At 47.5% G+C, this 13004-nt stretch overlaps 1 protein-coding gene across 8 annotated transcripts in view; it reads right to left on the reverse strand.

Annotated features, from left to right (window-relative positions):
* Positions 1–13004, reverse strand: part of FRMD4B (FERM domain containing 4B) — a 74629-nt gene that overhangs the window by 5129 nt on the left and 56496 nt on the right. For all 8 annotated transcript variants that reach the window (XM_085235668.1, XM_010718713.3, XM_085235667.1 and 5 more), the window contains 9 exons: positions 7968–8044; positions 7515–7653; positions 6908–7049; positions 5963–6096; positions 5759–5878; positions 4344–4572; positions 2416–2472; positions 978–1125; positions 44–169 (listed from right to left, as the gene is read on the reverse strand). In XM_085235668.1, the coding sequence (XP_085091794.1) occupies positions 44–169; positions 978–1125; positions 2416–2472; positions 4344–4572; positions 5759–5878; positions 5963–6096; positions 6908–7049; positions 7515–7653; positions 7968–8044 (1172 nt within the window). The remainder of the gene's footprint in view (positions 1–43; positions 170–977; positions 1126–2415; positions 2473–4343; positions 4573–5758; positions 5879–5962; positions 6097–6907; positions 7050–7514; positions 7654–7967; positions 8045–13004) is intronic.

The following is a 13004-nucleotide window of genomic DNA, read 5'->3' on the forward strand; positions in this document are numbered from 1 at the left end:
CCCAAATATCCAGATGAGGCATTCAGACAGTCTGGCCCCTTACTGTAAGTGGCTGCTACTGTAGGCATTGCGTGTGAGCACAGGTGTTGTAGGCATGCTTCTTCCTCCATGGGACGGGGCTGCTCGTTCCAGGGTGCGGTAAGGACTGCTGTGAGTGGAAAGTGGGTCCCTGCAGCAAAGAATACAGAGTTCCAATTAGGTTAAACACAATGCAAGTCACACAGACCGAGACTGTGTGCACCCTGGCTTAAAGGGAAGGGAGAAAAATCATCTGAATGCTTCATAAAAGACGCAGTCCAAAAAACATTGAGATCAGTGGGAATCCTTATACTAAGAACAACCAGCATCAGATCAGACTCACGCAGAATAATCCCACAACTCAGCTACTGCTTCTGTGTGCTCCATGCTGTTCCCCCTGCACACAAGTGCCCAAATCCTATAAATCCATATTGGAACCTGAGCCACCTGCTGCAGCTGGCACTGATGCTGGCAGCATGTGGCTTACATCCCAGCAATTCTCCTATTTTTAGACAAACTGCTTCTCAAGTCTCAGGTGAATTCTTTGTGTTGTAACAATGTACCTGCTGAAATACTGATAGGATCAGGAGAGATGGTATGGTTTGGTGTTATCTGAAGCAATTACAGTCACCAGAAAAAAACAAGTTGTTTAACACTGAAAACAAACCACAAAAATAGAGACAGAGAGTGAAAGTAATAGTGGGCAATTCCTTAAGCACAACCCTTCCCACTGCATTTGTCACCTGACTCACAAAAACAACACTCCCCTGCAGTTTCACAGACCCTGATGACTACCTGTATACACGTGTATTACTAAGCAGCAAATTTAATGCTTATCACCAAACTCTTAAACCACAAGGGAAGCGTGGAAGCAGCAGCAGCTCTGAGAGTCCATAATAACAAATCTGACACAGACAGGACTGAGCTCTCCTGCCTAGAAGAGCTGAGATGTGCAGTACCTGGAATGTCGTGATTCCAAGAGCTGCTCGTTCATGGATGACTTTCTGAGATGAACTCTCTCCAGCCCGAGAGACTTCGGTGGAAGCAGCCTTGGGGAAAGCTGTGCAGAGCTGGTTCGTTGTGCTGGCACACTGAGGGATTCACTGCCTGTTGGAAAGAAATATGTGTTTAGTTAAGCAAAATCCATGCTATTTTTGCCCTTTGTGGAAATCTGCAGCCACTGAGCAGAAGCTTTGTGCCATGGAGACGAGGACAGGAGCTGTGACTCCAGGAGGCTGCAGCACAGCTGCCTGCGCCATGCTTTCCTGGCAGGACATTGTGGAGGTTCATGCAGGTTTCACAGCCCTGACTGCTGCTGAGGTTCCTGCTCAGCACTGTGCAGGACCACCAAGTGGGAGCTCTTTGGGCAAGTGCCTGTTCTGCATCTCTCTCCCTCCCAGAGCAGAGCTGGCACGCTCAGCTGCACCAAAGCCAGTTACTCTCCCTCACCATTCAGCACTTCACTTGAAAATGACATTTTAAGGATTAGTTTAACTACAACCTGAAAGGAACTGACTTCAAAAGCGACTGAATGAGCACTGACAGACAAATTTGGCTGAAGGCAGTTGTGAAGATGTTGGCTAGATCCTTGTTCTCACTTTGCTTACGGCAAAATCCGGCAAAATCCCATTAGAACCAAAAGGAAACTACAGCTAACACAGGTAAATGTAGGACAAGTATCACAGAGAACATGTTCCCAAACCGAAACCTCAGCTCTACTTCTGCAAGCAGGAACCAGGTGTAACTCCTTTTTATAGTGTCAGATGGCTTGTACGAGTCTAAAACTGGGACAAGCAAGATCAGAATCAGGCCCGAACTGAAAAGTGAGTAATAATTTAGATAATGTTTGTCCCGAGATGATGATTATCCAGCAAAGGGAGAGGCAAGCCAAGTCCTTTCCACCTTGTGGAACAGGGTGTGAATGTGTGTCTGTGGGTGTGTGCGTGAAATGAGTAAGCTGAGCAAACACCAAACCCATGCAAGATGCAGCTCACTAGGTAACGCTGAAACGTAAACAGATCACTGCTGCCTCTGACTCTTCCACTTTTAGTGAGTTTTAGTAGCTGTGAGGACAGAAGGGCTGGGCAATTCCTCCCAGCTCCCACCTCCTCCAGCTACTCATCTGCCTCTGGTCAGGTCCCAGGGACAAAGCATCTGCTGGAAATTCACAGCAGCTGATCACCGTACAACCAGATTCCTTCCCTGAAGATGACTCAAATCAGCCCACGGAGCAGAACCTTTCAATAAGTTACTCATTATGATCACCGACTCCTGACTAAGCTCTTTTTTCCTCTGCTGCAATTTGTCATTGGAAGACAATAAAATAGCAGCCTAAAGGGAGTTAAGTCAGTGAGTATCTCCGAACAGGCAGAAGGAAGAAAAGGATAATCAACGTACCGTCATCATAGGTTGTTGTATCAGAGAGAGAGCTGCTCTCAGATGGGATTATGTCATCTGTGAATGAAAACAAGCACTTTAAGAACACTCAACATTAATTTCAGAATATCACATGGAGTTTATTTTCTAAAGCTCGAGAGTCTGTTCATACCTATAAAGCTGCAACCAAAACATTTCAGACTTCAGCAGCCCAAAGACAGTCCTGCTCTGCTTTCCTCTCAGGACCTACTTGTTTCCACTGCAGTTCTGCAAGCTACCTACATCATTATCAAAGCAGATTTTTTCAGCTGTGGTGGGAATCAGGCCAAGATTCAGAAAGGTGTTTTCCATTCAACTCTTAAGAGATCTCACATGGTGTTCTGGTGCTTCTATAGGAGGCAGGAGCCTACACAGACAAGTAGATCTTGGCTGCTAACATCTAATCTCCTCAGGTACATCCGAAATCCTACTTGGTAGGTCCTAAACACCTTTTGAAATTTGGCATTATGTTGATTTGTGTGCAAATTCTGCTTCAATTCAATTCGTAAGAACTCAGGAGGAAATTTTTGCTGATTTCAATCACACGCAGGAGCTCTGAATTCAAATCCCAAACCTGTGCAATTCCCTACAAAGGGGAAGAAACTCTCTGAGGGGACAAAGAAAGCAAAGAAAAGGGAGAGGAGAACGTGGAGAGCAGGAGATAGCCCCGTGTGTCCTTCACCTCCCATCCCTGGAGGCCTGGGATGGAAACAGCTATGGTGTGATTCAATAAATCAGTGTTGCCATTCAATGCGTCATTTCCAAGCCAGTCCCAAACTTTATAGCTACAAGAGACATCACTGCTGAGCTTCACACATCCCTGCACCTTGAGCCCAGAATACCATCAGTGACAGCAAAAAGCTTGCACATAAAATCAGGTATTGAAATTGAAGCAAGAGAGAGCTGCTTCTGGTGGAGTAAACGTGCCGTGCTGCAGGAGTTGGGAGCTGGAAAGGAATACAGCTAAGCTACTGCTGGAGCAATGCCTGCTGCTCCCACCCGCAAAAAGGCAGACCCTCAGAGGAATCCAGTCCTTTCTGTCTGTGCTCCTCTTCTCAGATGGCAAACAAGGATGCCATGCATCAGATACTGCAAAACAATGGGCTAAATGGTGTTTGTTTAAGGACCAAGGAGTTGCATGTCCAACTCTGAAGTTCCTTGTTTGCACGATGGCAGAGAAAGCTCCATGCAACAAACAGCAGCAGGTATGCATGGATGGTGTCTTTCAGCAGCTTACTCTGCTGGCACTGCACGTCATGAGCACCAGGTAATGCGGGACCTCCCACGCTTAGTGCCCAGATCAGTGAGCAATAGCTGGAAAAACAGATGTTTTCTTCACCTCCGTCAATCAGGAACGAGATGGGCCACATTTAAAGAGCACTCATCATCCCCTCTCAGGATTATCGCCTTGTGATGATGGACAGCCCAGCACTGCTGCATTGCGTGCTGGCTGAGGACCCACACCAAGCTCTCAGTGAGAGCGAGGCACAGCGAGGGCAGGAAAACTCACACAGTCTGGTTATGCCAGAACTGCAGCATTGCAAAAAACAGAGGGAGAGAGACCTCATGTGTGGCAGCTCAGCAATACACCTGTATCCAGTGCACTACAAACTGGGACACCACACCAGTTTCAGCAGCGATGCTCCTGCCAGCCTTCCATCTATAGCACTGCTGGCCTGCACCTGGCACTGCTACGTGTCTGCACTTGCGGCCAGAACAGGAGCTAATCTGCTCTCAGCCCCTGAGCTGTGTGCTTATTGTAGCAGATGCAGCAATTGCATCTCGCTTTCTTACTTAACTGCCTCACAGAAGATAAAAATCATATAGAGATGTAAACAAAACACATAAGTGAGCCAAATATGACTTCTTTGTTTTCTGTCTTCATCAAAACACGGAGAATTCTCGTTTACCTGGCAGAGTAAGAGTTGATTTTTGGGTTGGCTTTTTGCCACACTTGATCCTGTATTCATTTATGGAATTTTCTATCTCTTGAAGCTTTTTTACAGCATCGGCATACTCCTGTTTTCTTTTCTTCTTCACATTTTTGCAGAGGTCCGGCTCGCTGGCAAGTTTCTTTGCAGCTTCCACCAGCTTCTGCTGTATGATAAAATTGCTTTCCAATTCCTGCAAAGCGGGATCCTGCAAATTTAAGAGATGAGTTATTCAGATGAGATTACACAAAAGACAATCTGGTTTTGTGGTAACGAAGTGAGATCTTGAGCACAAACCACAGAAACACCAAAGCTTATACACGAGAATCTCAGCACAGGAAAACTTCGGATGCTCTGTCTGTGACTTAAGATCATGAGATCTCTCAAGAAAGATCCGAGGTTCTCAAGGCTGGGTGGCTGAAATTGCACACCTGAGTTCAAGGTTAGCCCCACCTGTTACATGGCCAGCTCACAGACCTCCTGTTCCAAGGCAAAGCCTGAAAACATCTCTTTGAATTCTCTACATTAGAGAAAATAACAATTTCCATCACCATACCTACATAACAAGGAGACTGGAGATTTAATGAGTTGTTTGTAAACAATTGTGAGAGGTTCATATGAAAGAAGCAGAGAAGTGCGAAGTGGCACATTATTAAATCTGGACAGCAGGACTTTGTTTCAGTTGCATTTAAGCAGTTTGCTACAGCAGACAGAGGTTACGCCAGTACTATAGAAGCCAGGGCAGAGAGTTTGGGGGTGAAAGATGGATGCAAAATGCTCAACATCTTCTGCTACTTGGATGATACAGCCAGATAACAAATCTCTCAAGGAATGAGGGGGAATGATGCATGTCCAGAAACAACATACACCTGAATTAGCACAGCTCCTGAGTCAGGCTCTGCCAGCAAAATTCACATTAGCTTCTTGAGCAATATAGAGAGAGCTTCTGCTTAGGTGGAACTTGCATTAAGCCAGAAATAAATCTCCTCCTGCTGTCATCTCTCACCCAACTATGCTCACAGACAGGTGATTTTGCAAAGGGAACAACACATCTCTGTCATGCTCTGGGTTCAAACACAAGCTCAGCACGAAACAAATCAGTACTCATGAGGAGGAAAACTCACAGTCACACATTGCCAAATGGCACCATCTATCTGTTCTTTTCCAATTAGCAGCAACATTCACATTAAGATATAAGTAATGCAGCCAAACCAGGGTTCAGGTTAGAGAGCTTTAAGGCTGAAATAAGGGCAGCACATGTCAAAATCCCCTCAGCACAGGCATGCAACTGTCTCATCTTAAATCACCAGGGAAGAGCAGGATTGTTTAGAAGTAGCTTTGGCCACCGGTCTGACCACCCCACCTCTGCTGTGCAAACAAGCCACAGCACTCACCTCCTCAGTAGGGAGCAGGTTGTCATCCAGCTTGAAGGCTGTGCCGACACGTCTTCTGACCTGGGGAGGTTCCTCTCCAGCACTCAGAGGATACTCCTTTGGCATCTTGCCCGTCAGCTCCTGAGGAACAGAGATGGCTCTACGTGAAGGTCCAATGGGCAAGAAGGCCTCTCACCCACCTCCACCCCCATGCGCAGCTCTCACCGCCTCACGCAGGCAGATTTTCTTCAGCTCCTCAACTTTCTGGAGTAGTTTTTCCTGAAGGAGTTTCTCTTTCTTCTTTAGCTCCATAATTTTCTCCTTCTTTTGTTCTTCGCTGACCTCTGAATCCTGAGAGCCTGAAAAATACATTCGTTTTATTAGAGAATTTGCAGGTAAAAGTCATTTCATTCTGTCCTACGACAGGCAGGTGAACTGAGATCTCCTCAAAGCTGGCTGTCCTAGTTACACTGCATCACCTTTGAGACAAAACATCCAGCCCCTGTGCCATACAGGATGCAGGCTCTAAGGAAATCCACACTCCTTCAAACACCCAACAACTGCAAGTAAGCCCCAAGCATACAACCTGAAAAACCCACTATCCAGAACATTAGGATTAGCATTATGGATATCTATGATCCTTGATACAGACACTGATGATCCTTGCTTGGGTTTCAGCTCCAGGCACTCTGGTGGGACATGGCAGGTTTCCATCTGCCCAGACCTATAGAGTATAGGTGGCAGAGACATCCAGAGTCCACTTCAGAGCCGAATTTTATTTGAGAAAACCTCTTTTCTGCTGATTTTTGAGGAAGCTCAAGTCCATTCAACACTTAGGGCAGGTGCTTGAAACCTGCTTGGATTAAACTGCCCTCAAACTTAGATGAGACGTGCAGTCATCCAAGGACAGACTAACTGGTAAACTGATGGCAAGTTACTTATGGATCAAGATTACACGGGTGCTTATCTGCCTTCAGCATATTTTTATTTCTTTGTTAGTTATAGCAGGAGAGGAAACAGCATATGATAACAACAGATGTTACCATCTCATATGTAAACTAATGCATGCTGTCACAGTTTTGTTGTATTTATGGTCAGCTGGACTCAATGTCCCTTCCTATATACACAAGCTCTGCTGTATACAAGGCTTTGGTTTACACAGAGTGTTACCTGATGAGATTAAGCTGCCATTGCTGGCCATAATAAGCTGATTTTTTGCCTCCAGTGTCACTAGTTTTGAAACCTTTGGCGTTCCCATCTCTGTCAAATCCATGGCGATATCATCCAAACTTCTGGCTGAAGGAATTTTTGCCTGAAGGAGTTAGAAAATAAAATCAAGTTACTTCTAATTAATTTCAGAACACAAGGTCACGGAAGATGCCATTTCACTCCTCATCCCCCAAAAACCCTCGCACAAGAGCGGACTGCCCCAGCACTCCTCCAACCTGGCCCCAAAGCCTGAACTGCCTCCAAATCCCTTCTCTATTTGCACCCTTCTCAAAATGAACATGAGAAGAGACAAAAGAAAAAAAGGCAGATTAAACACTGAGACGTGGGAATTCCCTTTGCTGTGATTACATTTCCATAGCTCTTAATTGGAGGCAGGCTCAAATAGATCCTATAACAATACCTTAGCTGATAGTCTGCTCAAAAAGCAGATGAAAACTATTTGTATTTTTTCTCCGGAGAGCAGTTTATCCATGGAACAACATACACTGAAGGACGTGCGGGAGAGGTGTTGAAGCTTATGCCTACAGCAAAATGCTGTGTAACTTACTTTGCTTTGTTTTCTGTCCAAGTAGAACTGGTGTTGACTGATTGCCATTACCCAGATGGATTTGATCAGGGAAGTGTTTGCATACCAGGTTTGCACTACCAGCCCGCTCTGACCAAAGGTCCTTCTCGACACTGAAATCCTGAAGAGGTGAAAAGAAATGCAACTTGAGGACAGCCCTGCTGGGTTTAAAGCCCCCAAAGCCTGTTTCCTCATCAGTCAAGGCTTCATGCTAGAGACCTGAGAACTTGGATTTCCTTCTCGCCCCCCACCTGCGGCTCCCTTTCCTCCCCTCTAACTCCCAGGAGTTGGCTCCATAGCACAAAGCCAAAATTAAACACAGTTCTGCATTGACATCAGCACAAGAGCCCTTTCCACCCATCAGTTCGCAGGGACAACGAATGCCCACACTGGGAGAGATTCCTCCCACGGCTCTGGGTGCCCCTCCAGCCTCACCTGCGTGGATCGTGCACTTCCACAGCAAACTTCTTCTCACGGAAATAGAGGTTTTCCAGCTGTTTCCATTGGAATAGCTATAGGAGAATTGGGAAAGAGTGGCACAGCACCGTCACTCCAAGTGGCACTGATCTCTCCCCCAGGTTATGCAACTCCAGCAAACTACAAATTCTGTGCATCTTCAGCTATGGCATAGACTCAGCAATAACATTCATAACATCAGTTAAAACAAGCACACAAATACAGATGTTCAGGATGCCCTTCAAGTAAATGCACACTTTTACAAGCAATGCATTGCAACTTTTGGATTTTGCCTGCGATGAATCTGCTTGCACAAATAGCACATTTAATGTCACCCCTCGATGTTTGTAAGGACCTCAGGAAGGTGGACAAAGTCCTTTTCTTTCTGTTTAAATGCAAAAGAACCATAAAGTAATCACATTAACACTGACGGTCTCTTCCCATAGAGGGAGCAGCTGGGGGAAGCCCCAGACCTCTGTTTTCTGAAGAAACAAGGCGTGAGGCTCAATGAGACACTTTGGAGAAGGGCTAAGACACACAGCAAAACCACAGGGAGCAGAAGGAGCCACCCCGCAGCACAGACATGCTGCAAGGAAACCACTGCCTTCCTGCTGAACGCCAGCAGGGAGAACAGCATACCTGTGCAGCAGGGCTCGGGGATTCCCAGGTATTAGAAACACAAGGTGTGAGGGCACATGGTGTCCACACCATGAAGGCAGCCAGGCAGCAGTGTCCCCTCCATCCCATCCCATTGGTGCCACCAGCCCCACCAGTGCGATGTTCCAGCAGGATGTGGCTGAAACCAATGCACTGTGCCACAGCTACAGAAGAACTTCGCGTTTGATCAAGTTGCAATTTGTGCCGTGCTCCACCTGAAGCATTTTCGCCGCGGGTTGGAACAGAGACCTCGTTCACACCTTTTGTGGGAAAACCCCAGCGCTGCTCTTTCAGCGAACTTTCATCTGCTTCAATAAAACTTTCCTTTCTATAGCACTACGACTTGTTATTCTAATCATAAATCTCTGCTCGATGAAAAACGCGTCGGGGGGAAATGTCACTGACAGAAACTCATAAGTCATTCCCAAAAACACCATACGAGTTTGCCGCTTCAGTCTATTTATCTTTGAATCCAACCCACCCAACGCTACGAGCGCACTGCCCGCTCTCCCTTTGTCGCCGAACTTCCCAAACAAACATTTTCCCACGCAGCCGCTGCCTTACGGCCCGCATCAAACCCCCCCCACCCCCCCCAACACCACCACCACCCCCCACTCACCTCCTCACGCAGCCGCACCGCATCCCCCCAGCAGCGCCTCGCCCCGCGCTGCCCGCCCCGTTGGGAGGCGGCTCCTGACCCCCCCCCTTTCCCCGGCAGCGAGCGGGGGGAGCCCGGCCGGGATCGCTGCGGCTCCGGGGGGGGGGGAGGACGACACACGATGCGGATCGGCTCCGCGCTCACGCTTGTAAAAGCGCTGGGTGTGCTCGGTGCCGGGCACGGAGGCAGGTGGTGACACCCCCGGGCTCTTTGTCACTTCCTTTGGGTTGGGCCCCTACGGACGCGCTCGGCGTTCCCGAGGGTTGCGGGAAAGCCGCGGAGAGATGGCTTGGGTTTGAAGGGGGGATGCAAATAGGATGGTGATTCCCTAACCCACACCCAACCAGGCCCCCCCCCCCCCCCGCCCTTCCTGAGCAGGGACGCAGCACGCGGCAGCGCTTGGAGGGGGTGCGAACTGAGCGAGTTTGAAAAATTGGGAGATGGGATATAAGGGGGGAGAAAATAAAAAGGGAGGGGGTGGGGGGGGAGATAAACTGCATGGGAAGGAAAAAAAGAAGGGAAAGGAAAAGGGAGGGCGGTTGAAAGAGGAGAGAAAGGGGAGATGAAAGAGGTGAAAAAGGGGGGAAATGGGGAGAGGGAGCAAAGGAAAAAGGGGGTGAAGGAAAGGAGAGAAAGAAGAAGAGGGAAAAAGAGGGAAAGGGAGAAAGGAAAACGAGGGAAAAAAGGGAAATGAAAAAAAAACAAAAGAAAAAATAAAAGAAATTGAAAAAGGAGGGAAAAAAGGAGGGGGGGGTGGGAGAGAAGGAGGAAGGGAAGAGAAAAAGAGGAAAAAAATAATAGTAAAAAAATCTTTCACGTTTTAAGATTGCTTGGAAGTGGCTGAGACCCAACACTGTGCTCCCAAGGGCCAAGAAGTGCAGGGCTCACCCAGTGACAGTGCCTGGCATGGGGGGCTGCCCACAGCCAGCAGCAGTGCTACCCCAAATGCATTTAGAGCACCAGTACTGTACTTGGGAAACTGTTACTACAGGTTTCCTGCTCTCATCAAATGCTACCTAATTCTACAAAGACATGTTTCAAAATCATTCCTCATTTCAGTTGTACCTGAACTACCCACACATGCAAAGACTAAACAGTTGTTAACAAAAAAAAAAAAAAAGGAAATTTGAAACTGGTTTTTGAGGGCTGGAAATACAATTAGGAATAATTATCATGTTGGTTTTTTTTTGTGTGTGTGTGTGTGGAAGTTTTGCAATGTATGTTCCCTTTAACCAGATGATTAGGTCCACCTGAGTTAATGAATGTTTTCTCAATAGCCTTCCCATTCTACTGACTGCCAGATCCTTACTGCTCATGGAAAACTCCCCCTGAGCATGCTATGGGCCTCCCATGTGACCCTACAAGCAGGATGTGGCTGCTTAAGGTTTGTTCAGGTCTCTTTGGACAAGGCAGAGTTGCCAGGTGACCAGATTGCACCTCGTTAGCCCTCCATGCCCAAGCCAGGCTTCCACAACCCAACTGCAGCTCCTGAAAGTACCAGGAGCTTTAGATTTCTACATAGCAGAATCATCAAATAGCTTGGGTTGGAAGAGACCTTAAAGACCATCCCCAATGCTGCTGGCTAAATCAGGCTGCCCAAGGCCCCATCCAGCCTGGCCTTGAACACCTCCACGGATGAACAGACTGCTGGGGGACACCACTGGTCACTGCCTCCATCTGAACCATTGTCAAGAACCCTCTGGCTGTGACCATCCAATTCTTTATCCACCAATTAGCCCACTCTTCAAACCCATATCCCTCCAATTCAGAAATAAGGATGTGGTGTAGGACCATCGTCAGAGGCCTTGCACAAGTCCAGGTGGATGACATCAGTTGCCCATCCTTTGTCCACTGATGTCGTCACTGCATTGTAGAAGGCCACCAGATTGGTGAGGCACTATCTGCCCTCGGGGAAGCCGTGCTGGCTGTCTTGGGTCACCTCCTCATCTCTCATGATCCTGTTCTCAATAGTGCAGAGCACAGACCGAAATGAGCACCCTCCTCACCCTCTTTCCCATACAAAAAGAGCTGGATTGTAGTCTAACAAGACACAAAACAGACACTGACAGCGTAAGCAGGGAGACACATTAATAATAGAAGCAGCTGGTTTACAACCTGGCTGATCTCACACCTGGTTTTGAATAAAATGCAGGTTTGTCTGGGCACCACAGCACAGCCCCTGCCTTAAGAAATGGGCAAGGGGCGATGCGCTTAGTGCACCCCTCAGCCTGGTGCATTTAGTTTAATGTTTTTAAAATAGCATTTTTTTCAAGGGGGGTGGAATCCTAAAGAGTGCAGCCAAGTGCTGCTGCCCAGCCCCAGAAGCTGCCCAGCCCCACACCAGAGCCATTTCCCAGACCGAGGGTGATGGCACATTCTCAACAAGACCTGAGTTACCCCAGTGTTGGGTTTTCCACCCGAGGGATCGCTGGGTAATGCAGCAAGGATGTGCAAGCTTTGCTGCTGCACTGGTGGCAGTGCTCCCTCAGGAAGAGAGAATTATCCCTTACACAGGGCCCAACAGTGGGACGTGTGGTGCCTGCGATGCCACCAGCATCCCCACAGCTCACTGGGAACAGCAATCTCCAGACAAATCTAGCGATTCAGACCAAGGAAACATAAAAGATTTGTGCCCACAGGAATGCACCCCACCCCAATGAAGGAAATTACCACCCTGCATTTCAGCCCTTCAGCTGCAGTGTGCTGGTTGGCAAAGTGCCTCCAGCTGAACTCTTTTTTTTCTTTTTTCTTTTTTAAGTTGCTCTGCTTGGCTGCAAGGGGAGGCACCTGAGGAGATGGAAGGAGAGCCAGGCTGCCCCACCTGCAGCACCTTCTGGCAGGAGGAGGCAGACAGCCCTCACCTGTGCCAGCATAAATTGACAGCGCTCACACCTGCAGGCATCCATCTCTCACATACTAAGCCAGCTACCTGAAAACCTCCTCAATAGCATTCTTTTCGAATGCACTGCGATCCAACCTTGCCAGGTTCTCACTGGCATTGGCACTAGTAAGAATCAGAGATGTCTCTGCAGCAAGCAACCCAAGCAACCCAACTGCCACAGAAGGCAGTGTGTCCTTTGGGGCACAGCCTTGAGCAGCTTTCTGCACATCTGGAAGGAACACAATTTCAGAGCAGTCTTGTAACAGCTCCCTGTTTATTTTAAATAATTATGCGAGCTTAGTATCTGATGTCTAAATCAATGGCTTCTACTCGGTGAGAAATAAACACAGTGAAAGAAATCTCTGCATGATTAGATCCACCTGCTGAGAAGCCTGTACAAACACCATTGTGTTCTGAGCAGCTCAGCAAAGCAGGACAGAAAATTTACGTTAAGCAAATCTTCTGCAAGGGAAAACTTTCAGCATCAGCATTTAGAAAGTGTACGCTGAATTAAGAGAGAGATATCATAAATATGACCCTTTTCAAAATCAGTATACTCTAACAAAAACACTCCTGAGAACGTAATGCATTCAAGACGACGATTGAAATTCTAGCAGATTTGAAACAATACCACAGTGAGATTACTTTTTCTCCTCAGACACTATAGTTCATTTATCACCAGGGAGTCGCCCACAGAAACACAATGAAGTGAGGGAAAAAGTCGAAAAGCAAGCAAGCAAGCAGCTTTCTCACATTCCCATCCCCCAGAGTATCCCCAGGTCTTGGCTGAACGCAGAGTAAACCCAGCTCGCTCCACAGT

Source organism: Meleagris gallopavo, chromosome 14, assembly GCF_905368555.1.
Source record: "Meleagris gallopavo chromosome 14, MGAL_WU_HG_1.1, whole genome shotgun sequence".
NCBI lineage: Eukaryota > Metazoa > Chordata > Aves > Galliformes > Phasianidae > Meleagris > Meleagris gallopavo.